The sequence below is a fragment of the Tiliqua scincoides genome, chromosome 5 (assembly GCF_035046505.1).
Source record: "Tiliqua scincoides isolate rTilSci1 chromosome 5, rTilSci1.hap2, whole genome shotgun sequence".
Lineage (NCBI taxonomy): Eukaryota > Metazoa > Chordata > Lepidosauria > Squamata > Scincidae > Tiliqua > Tiliqua scincoides.
The window spans coordinates 36,218,806-36,244,424 of NC_089825.1; the positions used below are offsets into that span (position 1 = coordinate 36,218,806).

The 25,619-nt window shown below is 40.6% G+C and overlaps 1 protein-coding gene across 4 annotated transcripts in view; it reads right to left on the bottom strand.

Annotated features, from left to right (window-relative positions):
- IGF2BP3 (insulin like growth factor 2 mRNA binding protein 3) overlaps window positions 1-25,619 on the bottom strand; it is a 92,561-nt gene that overhangs the window by 13,640 nt on the left and 53,302 nt on the right. For 2 of the 4 annotated variants that reach the window (XM_066627697.1, XM_066627696.1), the window contains exons 4-10: window positions 22,379-22,430; window positions 22,231-22,294; window positions 15,931-16,215; window positions 14,352-14,486; window positions 12,136-12,258; window positions 7,233-7,368; window positions 4,845-4,976 (exon numbers count right to left, since the gene is read on the bottom strand). In XM_066627697.1, coding sequence (XP_066483794.1) covers window positions 4,845-4,976; window positions 7,233-7,368; window positions 12,136-12,258; window positions 14,352-14,486; window positions 15,931-16,215; window positions 22,231-22,294; window positions 22,379-22,430 — 927 coding nt within the window. Of the gene's footprint in view, window positions 1-2,223; window positions 2,237-4,844; window positions 4,977-7,232; window positions 7,369-12,135; window positions 12,259-14,351; window positions 14,487-15,930; window positions 16,216-22,230; window positions 22,295-22,378; window positions 22,431-25,619 lie in introns of all 4 variants that reach the window. The other 2 variants (XM_066627698.1, XM_066627699.1) reach the window with 2 other exon arrangements.

Here is a 25,619-nt window from a genome sequence, read left to right on the forward strand (position 1 = left end):
AAAAACCAGTGGGGGCGGAGTGATGGTACACCACCACACCCACCATCTGGGGCCCCGCCCACTGCATGGGGGTGATGCGCTGGCATCCCACACTGGGTGACGCGAACCTGAGTGACGCCACTGCATAGCATATTTCAAACCTAATCTTAAACCATGCAATTTTAAAAATTGTTTTAAAAATAAGATGTATGTTGCAAAAGCTTTTATATCACCTTTCTCTCATATGAAAGAGGGTAGTGTACAACAAAAACAATAAAATTAAGAGTCAATCAAAATCAACAAACGAATCAGCTGCAGCAATGGAAGACACAACAACAAAGCAGACTGACTGCCATCATCAAATGCTTTCCTGAACAGCCACGTTTTAACTCCTTGCCCAAAACTTGCTGTGTGTGCCTACTTGACCTCCAAGGAGAGGGCATTTAAAAGGGCTAATACTACTACTAAGGCCCTGCTTCATGTTAGAATTATGGCAGGCATTCACAAGTTAGGCACCTGAAGATCTAAGCATACCAGGAGGGAGGGAGAACAATTACATTTGGGTTTAGGGTTCTAAAAGGTAAAAACCAAAACCTTGACGTGAGTCTGGAAGTACCAGTAACCAGGTACAGAAAGATAACAGAGGGAAACATAGTTTATTGCATGTTATGGAAAGAAAAATACTCCCTGAACAATGTAGACTACAGTAGATTTTTAAAAATCTCCAGCCCATTTGGTATGATATTCAGTTCTTTCCGATTCATCAAAATATTACATCCTCCTATATCAATTCAAATTTCTTCTTTGCAATAAAGGAGCCCAAGCCAAATGACATATTACATGGTGGCAAATCCAAGTTTGCCACTAAGTGCACTGAATAGCAGGGGGCTGGAGCACACTGGGTCTTTGACAAAAGGTACACGTGCATCAAAATGTGCTACCTTTACAATTAAGTTTTCATATGCACATTAGCGTGTGAAGTAGCCTTGTACCTTTCAAATGACACCCTCCATGAGTGTCAAAGGAAAAAGCAAATCACTATAGCAAGCAACACTCAGGATAGTGAAGCATGCCTTAAAAAACACAAAAATAGTTGTCTGGTTCTTCATTGTTTTAAAAAGGGACAGACAAAAACTAGGAAAAAGATCATTTTATATTTCTCTCTGAATAGCAATTAAAGATCAACAAGTAAGGACTAGAGGCAGGTTCTCCCCCCCCCCCAGCCTATGCAGAGATGAGCTCTTTTACAGTACTTCCAGCAAAGCCTAAAAATGATGCAGACAGCAAGGTTAATATCTAGTAAACATGTTACTCTTCCAGTAAACACAACAGTGGTAGAGAAAGAAACCATCAACATAAATGAGTGAGAGCATACTGAAATAAGCTCGGCATCTTGAATATCAGTCATGTAAGTCAATAAATAACACAACTTTAAAAAATATATATAAAAGGTGGAACTGTTGATCACAATATTCTCTCAACAATGTTGGGACATTAGTCATAGTACCTTCCAGGAACTCCTGACAAGAAGCAAAACCATGAGTAAGTCACTGAACTAAAATGTACATCAGAAAAATTGCGTTCTCTGAAATGACTACTTACTGGGCAGCCTTCTGCCTCATGCCATCCCTTTTCACAATGTTTTCAAAAACCTCTCTCAGCACTGCCTCCCTCCTGCCATTTCATCTTACAGTAATTTCATATTTCTTTTTCAGAGGTGGGAGAAAACCATTTTGGGAGGGATTTCAGTGTTTTTTCAAAGTTAGAAGTGTAGAAAGCAGTGTTATGTGTTTTTAATCCAAAATTTACATTATAATTACTTTAAAAGTGTACTAGATAGGTGATACAGATGCAGCCACAGTCGTTACCTATGCAACCCCCCATTAAATAATAAATAAAAACCAAATAAAGTGGCTTTATTTTTTACAGATTTCAGGGTTGGTTGGTGTTTTTTTTTGTACAAAAATTAGAAGTGTAGAAAGCAATGTTAAGGGCTTTTATCTTGTTGTCACATTTTATATTTTGTTATCGTTATCACCTCTTTTCATTATATAAAATGGGGAAATTTGGTCTTATCAGGGAATTCCCCTTCTCAAAGTTTTCACACCTTACCCTGCCAAGAATCCACAAATCTGTCCAAGAGGCGCCAGCAGCTCCAGAGCCACACCCTCCTTCACAGTATCAAAGATCTATTCATCTGTTGCCCACATACCTGTGAAGAACTGCAGACAGCCCCCATGTGACTGTGAGTAGGGGGCTCATGGCACCACGCCATGTTGATGTTTGGGCTCTCTTGGACAGTTGATGATGACAGTTGAGCCAAACAGTTGATGTTTGGGCTCTCTTGGACAAGGAGGGGTGCTGGTTTGGGGTCTTGTAGGAGGGTTTGTTAGCTTGCCACCTAGGCTTGTATCCTCCATTTTGTGTGTGGTTCTGAATGCTCTTGGTTTCTGAAAGGAGTGCAGAGTTCTTGCATGCTAGCCTCCCCATTTCCTAGCAGAGGCCTTCTCATCAGTGGTCTCCATAAGAATGGGGCCCAAGGAGTTGCCGAATAAGTTTCCACCTGACAAAGAAGCACTTGTGAAGTGGGCTTGGGAGGTTGGATCCACATCCCAGAGTCATGTGTTAAAATGTGTGACCAACTCTATGGTCATAATTCTGGCTATGAGTTGTAGTGTCTGTGGATGAGTCAGGAAGACAGCTGACAGCAAGATCTTCCTGAGCTTGTAATCTCCTTGGGCACCCCTGCTTAGTTTTGCTTTCCATAGTTCACTGGATAGGGACTATTCTGGAGGCATTAGATTCCTCTCGGCCTGCCCTTTGCAATGGAAGAAGGCATGTTCAAGGGCTCCATGTATTTCTCACCTGTCAGTTTCAGCTTCGCAACTCACCAACAATCACGTTGTGACCTATAGTTTGAGAAACCCTGCTTTGAACTACATAAGACTGTATACTTTAAAATATCTCAGTCACAGCATAAAACTTCAGTAACATATGATTTTTAATAAAGATTAGCAAATCTACTTTATGGAATATAATTACATCCATGCCACATAAACACAGATTTTAATCCTTCCCTATTTAACTTCTATACTGATTGAGCTTGTTCTACCATCCACCTACATTGATTCTGCAGAAAAACTTGAGAAAGTTAGCTACAATGAATGCTATGCCTGTATCAGATAAAAAGGTTACGCTTACCAGCCTGAACTAACTTTTGATCCAAAAACATGCATTGAAAATGAAGCACCCTTGCATTGCCTGGCTATTTGCACTTTAGTTATCGCCTTTCGCTAGACAGTTCAGCCAATGTATCTAGAGATTTGGCTAACTGCATTACTAGTATTCAGTTGATCCCTTTCCTGTTCTCTGTGGGTTTGACTTGTAATATTTAATTGCTTAATTGTGTACTGTAAAAACTTGCAACTGGTTCTGCGCTTGTAGACATATCAGTAATCACTATACAGTTGACACTCCACTTTACAATAGTAATTTTTTCTGGAGATACCACTATATTGATGTGATGTGAAACCAATAACAGTGGATGTCTGAAGCTACGATGATACAAGAGAAAGATTAGCTCCTAGATTTTAAAGTTTTTAATAATGAATGCTGAGTAAGGATAGCCTACCAGTTTTAAATCTAGTGCTTTCTTTGAAACCTACTAAGTTTACAAATTTGACATGTTATTCTTGAAGTCTACAGTTACAAAGGCATCTCTTTATAAGTAAGGTGTGCACAGTTGCAACTCCTATCTAATTGCAACGATTTGCATAATGGAAGGACAGGAAAGCATTTCTGCTCTCACACACACTCCTAACCCCCCTCTCCATCTCGTTCCCAAAGTGTTCATAGTAAGGAAATTGTGTGCTGTACTACTGTTCAAGGCCCAACCGCATTCCAAATCCAAGACTGAAATACTGCATCTATGAAATCCCTTTGAAGAACACCAGTAGGAATAAATATTTTATTTATTACTGAAATTTGAAGTAGCTAATTTACCTCTAGAATTCTATAATGTTTATTCAATATGCAGTTAATTTAGTAGTTAGTAATCTAGTAGTTAGTTTATCTCTAGAATTCTAGAATGTCTGTTCAATATGCAACGCATTTTAAGACTACAAGGTGGCCATCAGTATATGTGGGGGTTCCATTTCCAGAACCCTTGCAGATACCGAAATCCATGGATGTTGGAATCTGGATTTAGAGGGCCCCAAGCTCTCTGGACCTGACTGGACCTGTCAGGACAGGAGGCACTTCCAGATGCAACCAGAAGTTGCCTTTTCGGTTCTTGAAAGAACTTTGGACCAGACTGGAGCACAGCTCTAGCTAGGATCAGTGGGTTACAGGTGGCCCACCCCATATGTTTGGAAACTGCGGATATTCGAACCTGCAGACACTGCTGGCCGCCTATATTTACAAGTATTTCTAGTAAATTTCACTTGTGGTACCAAAACAATGAGGATACATTTCAGCTTCAGTTTGTTATCTAACAAGGTTGCAAAGAACATATATCTTGCCCATCAACTCCAGATCTCTGCATTCATCACAGTTGCACACAGATGTAGTCATGTCTGCCACTTATCTCAACTACTAATAGAAAAACTGTGATGAATAGACCTGTTTTTTATGGAACATATACATCTTATTTGCTTCTCTTACTTGTTCTCCCATATAAGCTCAGGTCAGAACACATGCTGAAGGATGGGATTGTTCCCCATCATTACATTATGCAAAGTCACACTGAGAGCACATTCAAGGTCTTGAAATACAAAGAGTCAGCCTCCTAACAGGCACACACAACCTTCTAACAGCAATGAAGTGTGTGAAAGATAACTGTATTGAATTTAATATTATATACTTACCCCAAACGGAGGATATGAAGAGGCGGCGGCAGCTGAAGCAACACCCACTGTGGGAGGCGGTATCCCTGAAGAAGAAGGTGGGAACAGACCCAAAGCATTCAGATTTAATCCTGGAATTAAATGTGCTTGAAGCTGCAATGACACAAGAGATGGTTAGCTCAGCTGCCACTTATTAAAAATAGAGAAATCTTCATTAGGATATCCTACCCAATATATTGCTCACTTTCTCATCAAATTTATACATTTTGCTCAGTCAATAATAAGTTTCAAAATCCTGTTTGAAGATTTTATGTTCAGAATGGATTGTAGAACAATTATCATTGTTTTGATAAAAATAATTTGGGATATGAAACAGCTATGTTGACAAAAAGTGCTTTAGATAAGATGCAGGTACTGCTGTATCAGTACACAGACCCTCAACCTATGGCACTGCGCCAATATTTTTTGACCAATATATTTTCAACAACTTCCCAGGGAGCCCATATAGACTTACAGGCCCAAATCCTAACCAGCTTTCCAGCACTGGCATAGTGGTACCAATGGGACGAGTGCTGCATCCTGCAGTTGGATAGCACTCATGGAGGCCTCCTCAAAGAAAGGGAATATTGGTTCCCTTACCTCAGAGCTGCATTGCCTTTATTTCTGTGCTGGAAAGTGGGTTAGGATTGCGCATAGGGAGAAACAACTAGGACTAGGGACACAGAGTGGACTGCATGAGCAACAACTCTATATCTCACAAGAGCAGAGATTATGGTGGAATTATCTTACTTGGAATAAATACAGGATAATTATGTATAAAATGCAGTAACTCCTTACAATTCAAAAGAGTAACTCAATGGACAAGCATCTGCTTTGCACACAGAAGGTCCCAGGTTCAATCTGCAGCACGTCCAGGTAGGACTGGGAAAGACTTCTGTTGGACCTTGGAGAGCTACTGTTAGTCAGTACATAAACAATACTGAGCAACATGGACTAATGGTCAGATTTGGCATAAAGCAGCTTCCTGTGTAGAGTAATAAAGCAAGAAGAACTTGACTCCCTCAAGATACCACTGTTACATTGACAAGTTATGCTATATTAGTTGACCTAGTCTTCTTCTTCTGAATTCTTCTCAGATTCTTCTGAGATCTACCACATTGTTGAAAGAATATTAGCATGTCAATGAATAGCTCAACATCATAGCACTACAAAATTCTAACACACAAAGACAGTTTCTACTATTGTATAATGTTATCAACCTGCGATTCAAACCAATACTTTAAGTGGCAGAACAACAGAGCCTATATATGCAAGATGTAAAACTATTGCCAAATTTAAGTAGCCTATGAAGGGACAGATACTGGGAAACACTTATTTAAACTACCAAATAAATTCTTCTCTCAACTGAAAATAAAGCTGAACAGGAAGTTACAGGAAATGTATTAATCTACTGTAGATTAGTAATGCCAACAGAAGATGATTCTTAGGTCCTGTGATGGCTGAAAGAGCGAGGCAGTGTGCTCCTGGGAGCTTTAGCCAGCCTACCACAATGGGCAACAGCCAATGAGGTCACTGCAAAGCAGAAATGTGAAATACAAAGGATGACTGTCCCTTGCTGGCAAAAACTGTTGTAGCTTGGATCTAAAAAGCAGAAGAGTTGCTTAGCAAGGACAGCTAAGGAGATGCAACAAGCTCCTGAGATTTTACCAAGTATCGCCCCCACCATTTCTAGCCTCTCTTTTAAAGTAATCAAGGCTACAACCTTTAAAAAAGTGCAATACACAATCATCAGATTTGGGACACATATAACCCTGCTTATTACTGAGACAGATAGGAAGTGATTTATAACATAGCCCCATTTTGCCATATAACTTGGAAAGAAGTGGTGTAGGGAAGGTTCTAATGGAACATAATGGTTCAGCATCAGCCCTACACCCCCTACAAATGGATTAAACTAGATTTGTGTTTATCTGTTCCCTTAAATGTTAATATTTAATATTACCTTAAATATCTGAACAACGTTCGAAAAAACACAGCAAAGCAACAGGAAGATAGTGAACTATCTCAAAAGGGGCTCATAATCATGGCGGGGATGGGAACCAACCAACCAACCAAGGAGGACAACAACAGCCAACCACTAGAAAAGATGCTATGCTGAGATGAATAAGGACAGTTGCTCCCCCCACCAAATAGAAAAGAGCCATCACTTTTAAAAAGTGTCTCCACTCAGTGAGTAGGGATTAAATGTGTCAAGTGGCCTCGCATTAGAAAGGACAAAAATTTGCTCTGCTTTTTCTCTGACACCGATGAGAGGGACACCATGATCCTCCTGCATGAATGCCTACCTCCACTGAATTTTATCAGTCCTCTTATCAGAATATGATGAATTATTAGTAGCAATGCACTTACATTCATAGCAGCAATATCATTTTCATAGGACTCCCTGATTTTCTTCATTATTTCTTCCTCAGCTTTGGCACATGTTTCAATACTGCCTTTAACTGTAATGGTCCTTTCTGGGTTATATAGAGTCAAGTCCTGCAATCTACAAAGCATGAAGTGGTAAGCCATTGTATTCAATGGGTAGCAATCACAGTTGTAAATAGAAAGCATCAATACCTAGAAGACTTCATGTTTGCATTCTGTATGTGTGTATTATTTAAAAAGTGATGAAAAAAGCAACTTCAAGGATCCAACCTCTGCTGCTGAAGCTCAAAGTGAAGCAATAGCAGGAAGTGCCATCTGAGCGACCATCACATCTTTTCCATCACTACTCCTGCTCACAGTTAAGACTGCCTAGCAGCCACTGCACCACCAAGCACAGTACAGGTGTGCACCACTTAATGGGGACACGTGCTCCGATCCGTTATGAGATTAGGTCATTAAGTGATCAGTCCAATCTATTGCCTTTGTTGTGTAAACAGACACTGCCTGCCAGATACTTGCTGACTGCACAGGCTACCGGAGATAAATTGCCTCTTCTTTGCATTAACAGCCTTTCTGTTGTGTAAACAGACACTCTGCTGCAGCGTATGGGAGACACAATTGCCTCATTAAGAACATCTTTATTGTGCTTTGACCACTGTCATATATGCAGTCCGTTAAGCGAAAGTTGTTAGTGGTGCACGTGTGTATAGCTAGGCAAAAAGTAAGACATGGTTTCCTCTTTCAGCATGTTTAGCTAAGTATAGCTGGATACGTGGTCCAGGAATGGGAGTGGGGAACAGACATGCCCTTTCAATATACCGGAACATGGCCTCTCCACCTACCTTCAGTAGCAGACCTGATGTGGTGACACAGGCAAGGTGCAGCCAGGGTCTAGCCCTGGGAGGCAATGTTTCAGGAAAGAAAGGATCCTGAAACATTGCCTTTAGCAGTTTTCTTCCTGCTAAAGCTATTTGGCATTTTGCTGAACCGATTCAACTCGGTGTAGTTGCAGCTAGTAATACTTTGTGATTTTTAAAAACATTACTTTGGATGCCAAATGACAATCCAATCTCAAAATTAGTTCCAAGTGCAGTGTAATGAATACAAGACTGTATGTTCATAAACATACAATTATGTTGCCGTTTGTCTTAGTGTTGCCTGCTACTTAAAATTTCATACTGCAGCATATGTATTATGGTGTTATGGGCTGCCACAGATGGCAAGGAACTTCAGTTCAGTTTACTTTTATTGCTTTCAACCATTTGCTTCCCAAAGTGAAAATAAAAGTTATGTAGTTCAGTCAGAATCAAACCTCAGTCCAACAGTCTTTTGACAACAAGGGACACCAGGACAAGATTATTTTCCTTTTCCATAGAACGAAAGTAAGGTTCCAAATCACATATTACCTTATTCATTTATTAAAAACAGAGCTGACTCAAGAGACATTAGCAGTAATAGTGGATACTAAAGCAAGTCTTGTTCTGGTTTTTTAAGAATATTTATACAGGTTCACCCTTGGCATTTGCAGGGGTTCTGATCCTGGAATCCCTATGGATGCCGAAAACCACAAGAATGAACTCTGTGGTTAGACCTCATGTTCTGATGCACAAGGAAGTCACATGTGACCTCCCCTACACCTTAGAATGCCTTCTGGAGTCTTCTGACAGGTACTTCCAGTTTTTCACTAAACCAGAAGTGCCTGCCAGAAGGCTCCAGCAGGCACCCCAAGTCATGCAGAAGTCATGTGTGGTTTCCCTGTACCTCAGAAGAACTCCCAGAGGTGACCACCAGTCACAGATGAGGAAGGGCTATTGTATACCTTTCTTTCCCAATAGAAACTAGGGCCATGCCTCAATATCTCCAGGAGTTCTGTTCCCCCAACAGATAATGAAATCTGTGGGGCAGGTACCCTGTAATCCTCCGACCATAACCAGAGTGATCCAGCTGAACTCATAGGTTCAGAACCTGCAGTTAGATAAAACTACAGGTCCCAAATTCACGGATAATCAGTCTGGATCTGTAATTCACAAAGCTGTACAAATAAATGGTTCCCTGTCCCCAAAGGGCTCACAATCTTAAAACCTGCAACAGTCACTGGAAAAGACAACATGACTGGATGAACAGGGGTAATTGTTCTATCCTTGCAAAATATAAGAGGACACCACTTTAAAAGGTACATCTTACTGGCCAACTACTCCTGTTTTTTTACACAAGATTCCATTACTTATAACAAGAGGGAAAGCATCCTGCCTGACAAAACTGGGAAATTAGAAGATCTTCCCTGGTTTTTTGTTGTAGAAGGCAACACAAGAACTAAATTCACTCTATCCCGTCAGATGCAGAACCTTAAAAAAGTATAGTTCCTCATCAATGCACAAGAGCAGAATGTTAGACTTCTGTGACTTTCATGCTTTCCACAGCTAAGGACAAGACCCAATTGACACTGATCAATCAGATTTCCTAGATGATGCGGTTGGTGAGAGAGACAAGCGCATCGAAGAGGGGAAGCTCCAAACCCTCTTGTAATGTCCTGAAATGTTCTCATTTTATGTCCTGTCTTCCAAGTCACTCCAGTTCTCTGTAGGTCCTTTTGCATACCAACAAAGCAGTAAGTTTTGGATCATTCCTTTGAGTGCTTGGAGTCAGATCCAGCTTCTGCAAGCTCAGCCTTCCTGGATGGTCTGAACATTCTTCAAAGTCTTTCCCGGAGTAAAAAACAAGAACTTGCCTTTGTTAGTATTTATAGATCATTTCTAAGCACTGAAGGCAAGGCGGCTATTCATTTCTGTCCAACGTTGAATATACGCAACAGGGACCAAATGACCAAACGACCAAATGACCAACAGGGACCAAATATACACAACAGGGACCACCTGTGGGCTGGGCAAAAATGGATTAAGAAGCTATTTCACTGCAAGAAATGTCCTCCTGCTCTTGTCTTGTTTCAACAGGAAAGAAGATTCTTTTATTTTCTCAACAGCAATGCTTAGCAAAACCATTGACTATTCGGGCCTTTCCTTTTGCTTGCTCTCTCTTACTTTTTCTGGTCAAACTAGTTAGTTGAAAAGAGAAAATTACCAAGGGACAAAACAGCATGCCTGCTGCCTTATCTCTCTATGCATGACAGAAGTGTGCTCAGAAAGCCTGCTTCTTTGGCTGGTGCCTCTGTCACAAAGAGGAGGGCATCTCATTGGATCATTACAAAGAAATTGCAAAGGCAAGTCTTGTTTCATATATAGCAGCTGACCTTTCTAGGTTCACCAGAAGAAGAAGAAAAAATGATGTCTGTGTGATAATAGTAACTAATAACTAGATATTTATATACCGCCTTTCTGGTCATCAGATTACTCCTCTGACTTTATTCAAGGCGGTTTACATAGGCAGGCATTTCTAAATCCCTCAAGGGGATTTTTGCAATCTTAGAGGTTCTCCCTTTCAAGAACCAACAACATTTCAGAATGGATCTTCCTGGTTTGGTCTCACTTCTGGCCTCCAGTTCTCCCACGCAGGCTGACAAGCAGCTCCATCTCTCACATGGAGGGCAGCAAAGATGCTTGTTGCTCACACCAAGAGCAGGTGGAATCACTCAGCTCAGCTTGTCAGCTGCTTCAAGGTCTCGCCATTCTCAGCCATTCAGGGAGCTGCCGTGTCCTCAAACTGGCGACCTTCTGATGTTATCTTCGGGCTAATGGAGGCTCTACCCTCTAGACCAGACCTCCTACCTGATCAACCTTGCATCTGGAGTTCAACAGAAGCAGTCATTCTTTCTACATGTTCTCCTCATCCAGCAGAGAAGAATAGTCTGAAAATGAAGCGCTGTAAGTATTTTTCTTAGTTTAGTACGAATCAAGAATTTTCCAGATTATATGAAGCCTTAGAGAAAGTAAAGAATTAGCAGTCATAGTCAGACTACATTACAGCTTAAAGTTTGCTTCCTTCTGTGGAAGCTCCTTCCACAGGAGGAACAAAACACAAGAATACAACCTACTGAGGCATCATCACCAAATATAGTATGATGCAAAAATATGACTCTGTAATAGATATCAAATGTGTCAAAGACAGGCCAACCAGTTGTAAAAACTTCTTGCTTACTGCAAGACTTCACATAACAGGCAGTCTTGCAATACTGACACCGTTGGATTGAGAGAGACCCAATATCATAGATTCCAATTCTTGCTCAATCACAAATGCACAAGAGGATCATAAACCTTTCTGCCTCTTTTCCCATGTGCAAGACACAAATAAAAGTGATCTTGTTATGAGCCTGTTGTAAGGACATGACAAGGATGGAAAGCAATAGATAAATGCCACAAAACAAACCACAGCGTACTGTTCAACTGGATCACTCACACAAGTAAACACCCTGAAACACATTAAAGACAAAAGGATCTATTGTAGCATATGATTCATGAATTACAGCCTACTTCATCCGACACACGAGGCAGTGATGCATGCATGCACAGTGAAAAACAAGGCTGTGAACAGTAAGACCAAAAGGTCATGAGATGCAGAAAGTAGCAGTACATCTGTCCAATTCTATGCAGAGCCACAGAGCCAAATGTATATTTGATAGTTGCACTTCAGTAATTTACTGGCAATACGCACAGATATGAATGTAGTAACACTAACCTTCAGGAAACTGCTGAACATTAAACTAGTTCCAATAAGTACATCATTTTTAGTTACTGGCTCATTATATGGTTTCCAAAAACAGCTGTTATTGTGTACTCTGTCAAAGAGGATTTGGGTATTGATTTATAGATCTGAACTTTTTGTGATGGGGGGACAGCCTGTGGTTAACACCTAGGGGAGCACACATTCTTCACCAATAAACCACATTTCCACAAACACACATCACTTGGTAATGAGATAAATGAAAACTTACGGAGATATTGTGATTTTAGTGTCTGTGTCTTGTTCAATTTTCTTCAAATTCCGTCCTTCTTTGCCAATAAGCCGACCAACAAAATTGTTATGTGCTAGTATCTTCAAGGGAATTTCTTCTGTGCTGTAAGCAGTCCAGAGAATTGTATGAACTAAGATTCACATAATTTACTGTCAACCACAAATTTAAGAACGTGACTCATTCTGCAATGAGTCAGGTTGACATAGCTGACCATAATCAGGAGGCTTATAGAAATTGTCATAGTAAAATTTCTCTAGGTCAAGAAAAGAGCCTGTTGAATTCCCATAAGTGTAATTAATAGTACTACTTAATCCAGAGGGAAAACTAATAGTAAGGATATTGTGCAAGGGTACATTTCTTCCATTTCTGATCCTGGAGCAAGCTTCTATCATAACTAGTGAGACTTCTGGCCAGGAGTCCAAGTACCCTATTGGGCTTCATGCACTCACCAACCTTAAGGCAACTTTGCCTTTTATTCTAGCTCAGGGGTGCCCAAACCCCGGCCCTGGGGCCACCTGTGGCCCTTGAGGACAACAAATTCGGCCCTCAGGGAGCCCCCAGTCTCCAATGAGCCTCTGGCCCTCCGGAGACTTGCTGGAGCCTGCACTGGCCTGATGCAACTGCTCTCAGCGTGACGGCAAACTGTTTGACCTCTCACATGAGCTGTGGAACAAGGGCTCCCTCCACTGCTTGCTCTTTCACATCTGTGATGCTGCAGTGGCAGCAAAGGAAAGGCTGGCCTTGCTTTGTGCAAGGCCTTTTATAGGCCTTGAGCTATTGCAAGACCTTCATTCATTCTTATAAGTTCCAGCTCTAATATATTCATTTATGTAAATTTATTCAAGTTTGAAAAGTAAATTCTTTTTTTTTCCTGGCCCCCAACACAGTGTCAGAGAGATGATGTGGCCCTCCTGCCAAAAGGTTTGGACACCCCTGTTCTAGCTGATGGCTGTACACTGTTTAAGCCACCTGCTCACCAGGAAGCAGAGGAGCAAACAGTGAATTTGTAGGCACATTCCCAATTACAAATGCATTTTACAAACTCAAAATTATAAGTGTTCTTACTGCATTTGTCTCAGGTAGAGCTACCAGGGTGATGTTTGGCTTGGACTACAGCTACAATAGCCTTTAAGTTAAGAACCAGCACCTGTTACAGACATCTGTTCAGTTCATTGACTGTAACAGCAAATACTAGAATAGCCGATCAAGTATGACAATCTGCATGGAATTACTTGAGTTGCTTGGTCAGTTAGGTAAAGCAAGAATTGTCATATTGATGGGATCCAGGTTTACCACTGGCAAAAAGACAACCACAAATTTGCCAGGACAGCAACCACTGTGCATCATGCACAAGAATCTTCCAAGCCATATTTGCCTTGAATGCTCTAAAAATGATGACATTTTCCAGAAGACATCCAGCAAGGAGGTGCTTTGAATCCATTGCTTATTTCATAATTAACAGCTTTGTATAAGCATTTTCAAGCATGATTCACAAATTAACTTGAAGCTGAAACCTGGATTCCTAGCTCCTGAACACTTATATCCATTCTACTACTCTCTTCCTACAATTGTGGGGCCACTTCACTTGAATGGTAGTAGAACTAAAAGGTAGTGAAGGAAAACTCAATGTATGCTCAAACTTTCTATTACAGCAAAAAAGAAAAGAAAACGTTAACCATTTTTCATTTCTCCTGTTGAAGATAGCATTTTTAGAGGCAGATATGATCAACAAGAGTTTACCTTATGACACACATTTAAAGTCAGTGGTTCCCAAACCCATAAGTGCCATTGGTACATCACTTCCAGGCTCTGCCGCCAAATGCATACGAGTAGAAAACCCTTTTTCCACTCACGTGCATTTGGTGGCGGCAGCAAAACCTGGAAGTGCCATACCAACAGCACCTACTGGTTTCTAGTCAGGCACACTTGCCCTGAGGGGTTGTGACCCCCAAACTGGGAAACACTGTTTTTGTGCATCAAACCAACAGAGGTTGGTTATGTGCATGTTTCTAAGTCAATGTCTCCCAGAGTAAAAATCAAACATGGTGTTCCAAAATGGCATCCTTCCCCCATTTCAATTTTGCTAAATTTTGGGTAAGTCAATGATATCTTTCTGAGTAGAATGCACCATGAATAAGCTTCAACGCAATTAGTCTGAGGTAAAAGTAAAATGACTGGCCTAATTCTTCACTCACAATTTAGTATCTTGTGCTTCCTTCTGCATGATCTCCATGATAATTTTACAAGCAGTTGAGCACCCTTCGGGAGTAGAATGGATCGTAATTGGTTTTTCAGCAGCACCTGCATTTTCTTTACGATGAATATCAATTCTGGAAAGGAAAAACAATAGTAGAGATTGTGCATGCATTCTGCAGAGAGCAGCCTAAGTTTGTAACAATACATTGTCATTGCCCATAAGCACAGGGGCCTCAATCCAGCTCAAGCTGGGGGTAACAACTTGTGGCCTGTGGACACAGCAACACACTCCCAAAGGATTCAAACCCAAGGATGCATTCAGTCAGTTCAGTGGGTCCAGGTGAGTATCATAATGCACAGTTGTTCATACTTAAATGCATCAGCTAATGCATGTGCAAGGCAAGTTTTGCACATAGATCTCCCTTGCTGAATGAAAGCAGTGACAGCTTCTGTGGAAAGCCATTCTGCTTAAGTTTCCACATTCAAACAAATTCTATACAAACTATATTTCCATTCCTCAAGATGCAAGTTTAACTATATAGCTAATTTGGGCAACTTCATTAAGCAACATAACCAGACAGTGTCTACATCTTCCCGTAAGCTTCCATAAATCTTAAAACTCTTCTCTATCATAAATACCAAGATACCAAGCCAGGTTCTGGCCAGTTCCTTGTCACTAGGCTTAATGCCTTAAAATACTGCTCCTCTACAGATCCCTTTCTTAGACTGGTGCCACCTTGCAGATCAACCACTCTATGAGTAATTCTAGAACACTAGTTTACTGTTGTGTTCACTGCTTTCAGTGATTTTCAGTTTTCAGACATTTATTTTTATATCAATAAACAGGCAACTCAGTGAATAAAAAGGAGATTCATTTCGAATCAAAAAGAATTAGGTGACAGTTCCCCAAAACTGTTTTAACGAAAGCATCGTCAGTACAGGTTGGCTGGTTCATAGGATCAGAACCCACAGATTTGACTCAACGCAGGTTCCAATCTGTGTCTGCAGGGCCTTACCTCCTGGACACAACCTTCCAGTCATGTTTGGGAGGTGTTCTGAGGTAAAGTGAGGTCGTACACGGAGGCACTTCCAGTTTTTCAGCAAACTGGAAGTGCATCCCAAGAGCGTCTGGGAGGCCTGCTGAGGAGTGCAAAGGTCACACGTGGCCTCCCCGCACCTCAGGACACCTCCGGACGCTCAACACTACAGCTTGCCTGAACAAAAGATTGCCCAGAATTTAAATGTAAAGTCAAGATTTAGGTTAATTATTTTCATTTATATCCCATCTTTCATCTCTTGAAACACCAAGGCAGCTAACATACTTAATAATAAACAGTTCAATAAATTGTACTAGAGCACTAGCTCACCTGGTTTTAAGCTCCCCTTGCACTATTTTAAAAGGTTACATTTTACAGGTTCACACTGGTTCACTTCAGGCAAAATGCTGCACCCAAGCATCAAATTCATACATAGCACGGAAGTACCCTGCAGACTGACACACATTCTCCCATGCAAAGCTCCTTCTACCTATACAATTAAACTATTAGAAAAGACAACAAATTAGAAAAGACAACCTACTTTGACTGTGTCTGTTTTGTGATGTTTCTGATGGTGGCTCCTTCTTTTCCAATAATGGCTCCTACAAACTGGGTGGGAACCAGCATACGTAGTGGAACATCAGACTGTGGTTTCTGCCTTGTAGTTGCACCTGGTGAGCCTTGCCTGGGTGGACCCCTCTGCCCAAAACCCCGTCTCCCCTGTGGGTGCTGCTGTGGAGGTGGCTGTGCTGCCATTTCGTCGGGAATATATGCAACTTTTAGCGAGTAGTTTTCAAGCTGGAATCCATTCAGTTTTTCTATTGCTCTGTAGAGGTTTGCAAGGGAGGGAAAGTACTGTAATTTGAAGCTTGCAGAATACTAAATCAGTTATGAACTTTCATTTGAACACATACTCCCCAATTAAGATTTTGGGGGTGTGTATCAATATTTTTCAGGAAATTAAGTTTCCATAGCAACTAAGCGGCTCCTCAGTATTGTGAATTATCATAGAAAGCTAACATGAAGGAATATAAGTGCTCTGATGAAAAGATTATATATAGACCATGGAAGATGTCTTCAGACAACGCTAGCTCTCTCGGCTTGGAGATGGAGATGAGCACCGCCCCCTGGAGTCAGACACGACTGTTTACCTTTTTTATTTTTTTTACATTTTATAGCTGCTCTTAGGGGTCTCGTGTGGGGAGGGGGAGAAGAGAACAGACTTTTAATCTGCCCTGCCTTTAAAGGATCAGAGTACAAGGTGATAATTTACACCAGTGGTTCTTGAACTGGTGGGTTACACTCCACCAGCCAGGGAAGCACTTGTCCCTGCCTCTTTAAGGGGCAGGGAGGGGGCAAGGCAGCAATGTGACTCCCAGTATCACACTGCTGGGGGGGGGGAGAAAGGGTGATTTTTAAACTTACCTAAGGGAGTGCCTGCCTCCAGGAGGTGCAGGGAGCCCTGCAGATGCTAACAGTAAAAAAAGATCAAGAAGTGGAAGTGATTTTCAATCTTTTTTTGTTACTGTTTTTGGGGCTTGGGGAGCCCTGCAAAGGTGTCTGCAGGGTTCCCTGTATTCCCCCAGAGGCCGCCACTCCCTTAGGTAAGTTAAAACCCCTCTCCACCTCCACCCCCCCCCCCCCGCAGCAGCATGATCATGTTGCTGTCATAGCCCATGCCCCACACACACTTACTGCTCCCAACTCCTTTGCAGAAGCCTGGAAAGTAATGATTTAGACAACACAAGTTACAGCACAATCCTATGAATGTCTACTCAAAAGTCCCACTGAGCTCAACAAAACTTATTCCAAGGTAAATGTGCACAGGATTGCAGCCTCACTCTATTGAGATTTAACTTCCAATTAAAAAGGAACTGTTGCTCATCCTAGGCTACAACCTATATGCACTTACCTGGGAGAAATCCCACTGCACTCGGACTGTGCTATAAACGAATGCCCTTGGCCATGTATGTTACGTTTAACTGTTCCTATCAGAAATGTGCCTTGCATTGTTTAGTTTGGAAAGATTTTTTCACCACAATTTGCCATACATACAATGCAAGGAGAGATGCATTTTAAGATACTTTAGGAAAAGAAAAAAAATTGTTGGTAAAGATATCAAGAGCTTATTATCTCTAAGTCAAAGACAAAAGGATAAATAATGCAATTATATTCCAGCATTGCTATCATCACCCTCACACCAACATCACATTCTTACAAAAGCTTTTCAGACACCTTGTTAAAATAGCTTTCAAGTAGGAAAATCCGTTTTGAAAGCATGAAACATCCTACAAGTAGGAAAGTAGATGTTACCTGCCTCATTGAAGTTTTATTTTTAAAATACACTCTGAAATCTAACATCATTCTTTTGTCTACCTGTGGCCAGAATTCATACATTGTCTGTTTAACTCCAATGACTGCAACAATACAGGATTTGCTAACTGGACTGAAACAATGACATTCCAATTTGCTAGATCAGGGGTGCCCAAACGCTGGCCCTGGGGTCACTTGTGGCCCTTGAGGCCTCTTAATGCAGCCCTCAGGGAACCCCCAGTCTTCGATGAGCCTCTGGCCCTCCGGAGATTTTTTGGAGCCCACACTGGCCCGATGCAACTGGTCTTAGCGTGAGGGCAACTGTTTCCTCTCACGTGAGCTGTGGGATGAGGGCTCCTTCCACTGCTTGTTTCACATCTGTGATGCAGCAGCGGCACCAAAGGAAAGGCCAGCCTTGCTTTATGCAAGGCCTTTTATCGGCCTTGAGCTATTGCAAGACCTTCATTCATTCATATAAGTTCATCTTTAATATACATTTATCTAAACTTATGTAAATTTATTCAAATTTTAAATGTAAATTAATTCTTTTTTCCCCTGGCCCCCGACACAGTGTCAGAGAGAAGATGTGGCCCTCCTGCCAAAAACTTTGGACACTCCTGTGCTAGATGCACATGTGCAGATGCATGTGCTAGATGCACATGTGCTAGATGCATATGTGCAGCTATGGATTTTAAATTTTTTTAAAAATCAGCTCAGTGATGAATCTGTTAATCTGGCTGACTTTTCTAGATAGACCACTGGACAACTAAGAAAATGCTCCAGCCATGTGCCCACTTTCATCACTAAACCATGGATTAGCATCTCTCACACACACAACTTGTAGATTTGCATCTTTCTTCCTAAAGGATGTTAACTGAAACCAAGGATATTGGGGAATGCACCCCCTACCCTACAGAAGGTCCTCTGTGGAACTCAGACTTGGACTACTGGGCTCAGACTGTGCCTTACAATTTTTAAAAAGCGACTTCCAGTTTTATGAAAAAAACAAAGTGATGTTTTTAATGCCTTAAAAGTCATTAGGAGGCCTGGGGAAGCCCTCTGTAGTAAGGCTGTAAGGTTCAGTCCGAGCCCAGCAGAAGACACGGACAGACATGTACAGCATCTGCTGGGCTCAGAGGATGCTCTGGAGGAGGTGCACGTGGGAGCCCCCCACAGACCCAATCTAAGGATGGGGAGGCCCTCTGTATTTCCTTTGTTGTCTGGAACAAACTGCAGTCCCTTTGTTCATCTGAATATGGACCAGTGTTGTATGTAAGAACACATGAACACATGTTACAAAATCCACAAAACTATTTCACATGCTCTTCACTCCCCTACAAGAGGAAACCCAACAAACTTAATATTTAGTAGACCAATCCAACAAGCCCCATAATCTTTTTTCTCTTGAAAACATGGTGCTCATTGAGAATACATCTACTTACACTTAAAGTCATACCACAATAATTTGTGCCTTTTTAACTGTACCTGAGGGGCTTCTTCCCATCAGAGTTTTAAATGTGTACACTACTGAGATCAAGTGATACCTCATGTCCAATAAAAGCAGTCACCACTCTGAGACCCACTTCAGTTCAGGTTACCCCAAAGTTTAGCACAGAAGTGCACATACAGCAGAACTAGTACCCTTCATCTGTTTCTCTGGGCAAGGCAAGCAGCCAGCCATTCTTGGCAATCTTTCTCTCTCTAGCTGCTCACACCCAACTGCTGTGGGGTTGCACCTGATTGCCTAGAGGTAACCATTACTCCTCCACAAATAATCAGGCAAGCACCTATTTATAATACCACATGAAGACAAATTAGGCTGTCAGTTACTGCATTCGTACTGTCCGATTTACAGGTCAAATAAGCATCTCATGGTATGAGTCCATGGCAGGTAGAAAGTTCTCCCTTTCCCATAATCTAGTCCCTGACCATAAGTTTCATAGGAATTTTGAGGTGGATGAGTTCTCTTCAGATACTCCTAGGGCATGCCTAAAGGAAGGGTAAAATCTTTGGTAGACACCTGGCACCCAGGCTGAAAATCCTATACACACTGTCCTAGGAGTAAGCCCCATTGGATACAATGGGACTTACTTCTGAGAAGACATGCATAGAATTGAGTAGAAATGCATAAGATTGTGCTGTACATTGTATAGGATGCCAAAAACAAAATGGTGTCCTATACAACTTACAGGACAATCCTAGGCATGTCTACTCAAAAGCAAGTCCCATTGTGTCCAATGGGGCTTACTCCCAGGGCAGTGTGTATAGGGTTGCTGCCTTATGCCTGGACTGCCAGATGTCTACCCAAGATACCCTTCCCTTAGGCCACCAGACACAACAGCTGTGGATGTCTTGACCTACAGTTGGACCTTGGCTCTGCACCTTCCTTCTTTAAAATGCGCCACTCTTGCAAGGACCAAGCAGCTATATAGCCGTGTATTGCCTGATGCACCACCATCCCAGGCATCTCTCCATTTTTGACCTTGCAAAAAGTTGAAAAGTCCTGTAAGAGAGAATGTTCAGCACCATCAGATGCTTTAGGAAAGTCAAGTCAGTTAAGCTAGCAGTGCAGGTTAAATAACCTTAACTAGAATTATTGAATGCTGGCTGGAGAGCCCAAAGAACCCTCACTAGAAATATTCTACTTATTTTAAGCAAGCACAAAACGACATACCCTTAAACCAAGCTGATAATTTTAGTTAGCCACAAGGTGGCAGAAACTTCCAAGTTTAAAAAAAGCCCCAAATTCCAAATGTCTAATTTCACACCAATGTTGAGAAAGTGAGGAACAGCAAGTGATTGGTGAGGAAAGGAGAAGACAGATATTAACAAGCTGTATTTCACAGGCTGAGTGTTTCAATAGTAAGTATTACCATCTTAGTAGAGAATACTATACCAAAGCTTCTCTACGCTCTGTTTTGATATGATTAGTAGGAAGGTCAAGGAGACTGCATCTACTTTCACTGCTGCGGGGAGCCCTGCTGCAGGTCGCGCCGGGGATCCCCAGCCTGGGGATCACGCCACTGCCTCCTCCCTGCCTCCAGGCTGCCCCCGCCCCTTAAGGGGGCAGGGGCCAGGACCCACAGGCTGGGGCGTTGCGACACCCCAGTTTGAAAAGCCCTGGACTATGGTATCAACCTACAGCACCTGGTATTCCCAGGCAGTCTCCCATCGAAGTACTAACCAGGCCTGACCCTGCTTAGCTTCCGAGATCAGACAAGATTGGGCATGTGCATTCAACTGTAGTCTCTGCTTTTGTTGGTCATGAGGTGTTGGCAAATTACTTGGGGCAGGGATTTTGCAAACCTCTGCAGGACAATTCTTGAAAGGTTTTATTTGTTGCTAACGGAAAGGCTCCCAAGAATGAGAATGGGGTGATTGCTTTGACCAGGGCATTCCCTATGTCCTGAGAATTTTACTTTAAGAGATAGAACTACTGGGACAGATCAGAGTTTGGTATAAACCACCAATACTGCTACTCCAGACCACTTAGGTTGCGCATACCTCAGAGACTGCCCTTTTCACTTATACATCTCTATGACCTTCAAGACCACCTTCTTAACATTATACGCAATCAGACTATTTTAATAGTAATAGCATGCTATGAGTGATGCTCTCAGTGGCTTGCCTTGTTCTACAGAGCTCCCTTCCATGGAAAATTATCAAAGTCTGAAAAGTGATTATTTTATAGAAGCACTGTAAAGCCTTGTTTGGGTGTCCATTTAATAGGAACATGGTGGTGGTGCATTATATCCAAAGAAAGTGAATCATGACTAAGCACTGCTGAACTCATTGAAACAGGCTAGTCTTAAGTAACTTAAATCTTAAGTACTTTCAATGGTACTTCGTCAGAGTTGATATTCTTTGGATGCAATGCACACATATTTGCATATTGTAGTGTACATTTTATAGCACTTATTTTATTGCAAATTTCAAATGTAGGTTCCCTCTCTAATCAGAATAGGTAGGGTAGACACTGAATACACTAATTTGAATGTTCAGACAAATGTTCAGACAAATTAGAATACACTAATTTGAATGTTCAGCAGCTTTTGTTACCACCAGTTCTGTAATTCTCAGATACATTAACTAGGAATTTGCAAGTCTTCAGCCTCAAAGAGACAGAGAAACACAGTATGTAGTTCAAACCAAAGCTGTTAAGATTGATGCATATTCACTGACATACATACTGTTCATTTCACAAGGAATTTTTCCAGGGCCCCAAAGCACCAATACAATTTTCACTCACATCTATTTGAGTTGTCATTAGACTGGACAATAGCTTGGAAATGATTCTCCACTTGTCCTTAGCACATACTACTGAATGCGTAGTTTTAGGATTTCAAAAATGGCTTAAAAGCAAAGAGAAAAGATGCTAGCATGTGACAAAGCAGAATGGGATCAAGAGTGGAGAACCCTTTCTATTGCAACTATATCTAGGTTAAACATAACCATCAGAAAATTTTAAGAGTGTTTAGCCTGTCAATAAAGGTTCAAAATTCTAAAAACAAAATAAAGCTGCACTTACTGTCTGGCCTGGTCCTTATTTGCATAGGTTACATTTACTACTGCAGTTTCTGTGTCAGTATTCACTAGAATACAAAAAGAAATAAAAATGTTATTTTCTGCTTAGTTCCCATTTAAACACCAAAACAGTTTCAAGTTTAGCATATTACCTTGCTCACAATTCTCCACTGTTCCATATTGTGCTAGCAAACTGTCCAGCACCTATGAAAAAGAAACAGATTAAAATGCAAAATTTAGTAATCACATAGGACAATCTGTACTCTAACAGTATGCAAGAAATCCCCAATTATGTACACTTCCTACTAAGCTATTAATGAATTTACTTCAAGCATCTCATATTATGAATTTGAATCACAATACTTACCTCAATGGCCAACAACTAATTCATATAGCAGACCAGGAGAAGAGGATACCAATTAATATGATGGGTGTGGCTCAAAAGCAAAGTAATATTAAGAGCAAGTCAATAGTTAGCTATGAAAATAAATCAGATGAGAACAAATGAGGCTAGTTTATAAATTCAGAAATACACATTTTTTCCCATATGAAAAGTTCTTTCTTCCACACTCACACACACACACTTTATTTTAAATACACAACTGTAATACACACATGGAAGTACATTATGGCAGCTCATTTTAATTTTACCCAAAGTGATTTGTTTTTCTTCATGAAGCTAAAGTGACATTACAGAAAATGCATAATTGTAACTGACATTTCACAATCAAAAACTGCTGTATTGGGTTATGTACTTTTAACAGAAACATTTAGAGCTATGTATACTTGTAAAAATGTTGCAATGGAAAGAGGTAACTCTAGGGTGAAGTCTGCACACATGGGAGCAAAGTTTCTAGTTCTTACAACTTCCAAACAGACAGACAATCAGAATGGCAGAAACATGCTAGCTAAATTGTAAAAACAGAATTTAAAAAGCAGCACTTAGTGCAGCTTATGCATCTAGTAACTATATTTATTAAACACCAATATAAACAATGCTTTACAAACTCTGTTTTATAAACTTATTTACTCCGAGCTTTGTCCTACTGAGTTCAATGGAGCTTCATTTTTGGTTCAATGGAACCATTTTGGCTAAGATCTTTAGGATTGCATCCTAAATTTCTTGAAAAGTAAATGAACATTTTAAACTTTTTCAGTCATTAGAACATGAAAAAACTCAAAAAGTCACATTCCAGAGATTTACAAGTCAGACAATAGAATGATCGTCAGTCACACTCGGAATGAGCCCAACAGTAGCTGCAAGAACTTTATGCTAAGCCCTTTCAGGTTCAATGCCAAAGAACCAGGATACATTTTAAACATGTCTCAGATGTTAGCATATTAACAGACATATGTACATATTTAAGCCCTTATATGATTTCATGATCTAGCTCCTCACCCCACAAGCGTTGTACTGCTCTGGCGCTTGCTATCTAGTTTTAAGTTAGTTTCTTTCAAAGACTGGGAGGAAGAATAAGGGGCATTTAACAGCCAAAATGAGGCAACATGCAATGTGCTCTAGGGTGATGGCTACAGCAAATTTAAAGTATTTTAACGTGGGCTGGGAAAGAAGATAAAAGAACTGTTTTGAATGCCATTCTGCTATTAGTAGAAAATTGTCTTGGTCAAACACTGTATTGCTTCTTAGTTGGTGGTTTAAGGTTTGGTTTCTGCAGGTGGATCCCATAGTCATGATGGATAGACAGGCACACATGCCTAATATAAAATGAATTTGACAGATAGCCACAATAGGAGACAATTAGAACAAAGAAATAGATAACCCCAGTCTGTAACCAAAATGTCTTTTTGGACACAGGAAGAGAACATCGCTTCATAGAAGTTAGTTAACTTATTCCTACAGTCCCTGCATGCCATGCAAAAGACAGACTATTTTATTATACTATAATAATATAAAGTGGGTTTCTCCTTAATATTAATTTCATTTCTGCAGCAGTTAAGAAAATGTTTATACTGCTATTTTATTGCCACAACACACAACAGAGTCAGATACAATCTGTCTATTCATGCTTCATGAAGAGAGGCCATAAATCCCATGATTTAGAGAACAGCAGTATAGTATAAGGATACAGAACTTTATTTTAGAAGACTATAATTGGAGAGGGGACCAGGTTAGGCTGATGCTTTAAATATTCTTCTCTATAAGCAAACAATTTGCAGTGGAAATTTTTGTTCATTTCTTTTGTTGAAACTTCAACAAGTGAAATACAAAACATTCACACAATATACAACCCTCTCTTCTTTGCTAATCTACATGGATTAAGAGTAAAGACAAGGGATCAAATTACGCCAGACATTTATGCAAGTATAAACAATTGCCACTGGATATTTAGCATACCAAGCCTCCTGTGCATATCTATGTTATATATAAGACAATTATAACCCTACTTACAATGGGCAACTGGGAAACTGCAAGGGTAAATTGTTGAACACAGGAAAGCTAAATAAGAGGGCCATATCACTGTATATCATTCTTAATTTTTTCACCATTCTAGTCTCAAAGACCAAAAGATTAGCACAAGAAGGTTTATATACAATAGATTAAAATGTGAAAGAGAAAAATCAGCAGAACTGGTGTCTTCTAGTTTTAATTATGCATTAAGTTCTCTCTAAGCACTCCCTTCATACTAACTGGCTTTCCACTTGAACTCTTGGGTAGTTTGCAATGCCATCCTCTCCTATACATTTTATTTTTCATTTATAAAGGCCAAATCCTCTAACTCTGCCTTAAAACAAACTGGTTTTGTCTAAACTGCTCATCTGCCTTCCTATCTCCAAATACAGCCTTGCTGGGCAACAAGAACAAAATTTCTAGCCAAGTTGGTAGTGCGATAGCAATTCTGATGAGCAGCTGAAAAGAAAAGTGTATTTGTATAAATATTTACTCCAGCTAGAAAATAAGTCATTCCTTTGTTATGTAGGAACTCCAGCATTTGCCTAAATTGGGTTTCCTCCTCTTGTTATAACACAGATGCCTTTTTCTTGCACACAAAAAGCTGCAGTCTTACACTGTGGACTTTCATTCATCGGACTCTAAAAGCCAATTCTGACTTCGTAATGAACAGTGTTACCCTACACCAACTAACCCCAACTGAAAACTACATTACATCTTCAACACCACTAGGAGAACCATATTTATTGGACATGAATGCTAATATTTAAAGAGTTTATAAGGTTCTGATTTTTTATTGATGTTGTTAATGTGTTACAAGTTTTGTTTTTAATTGAGTAGCTTAAGTTACAGCACAGGCTTGATCAAAACATTATCTTTTTTTTAAGAAATGTCAACATACAAGCCTAAGATCACAAGATGACACTTTCAGCCTTGCTTAGTTTTGAAGACCTCTAACAATTTCTTCTAAGAGATAGGCTTAT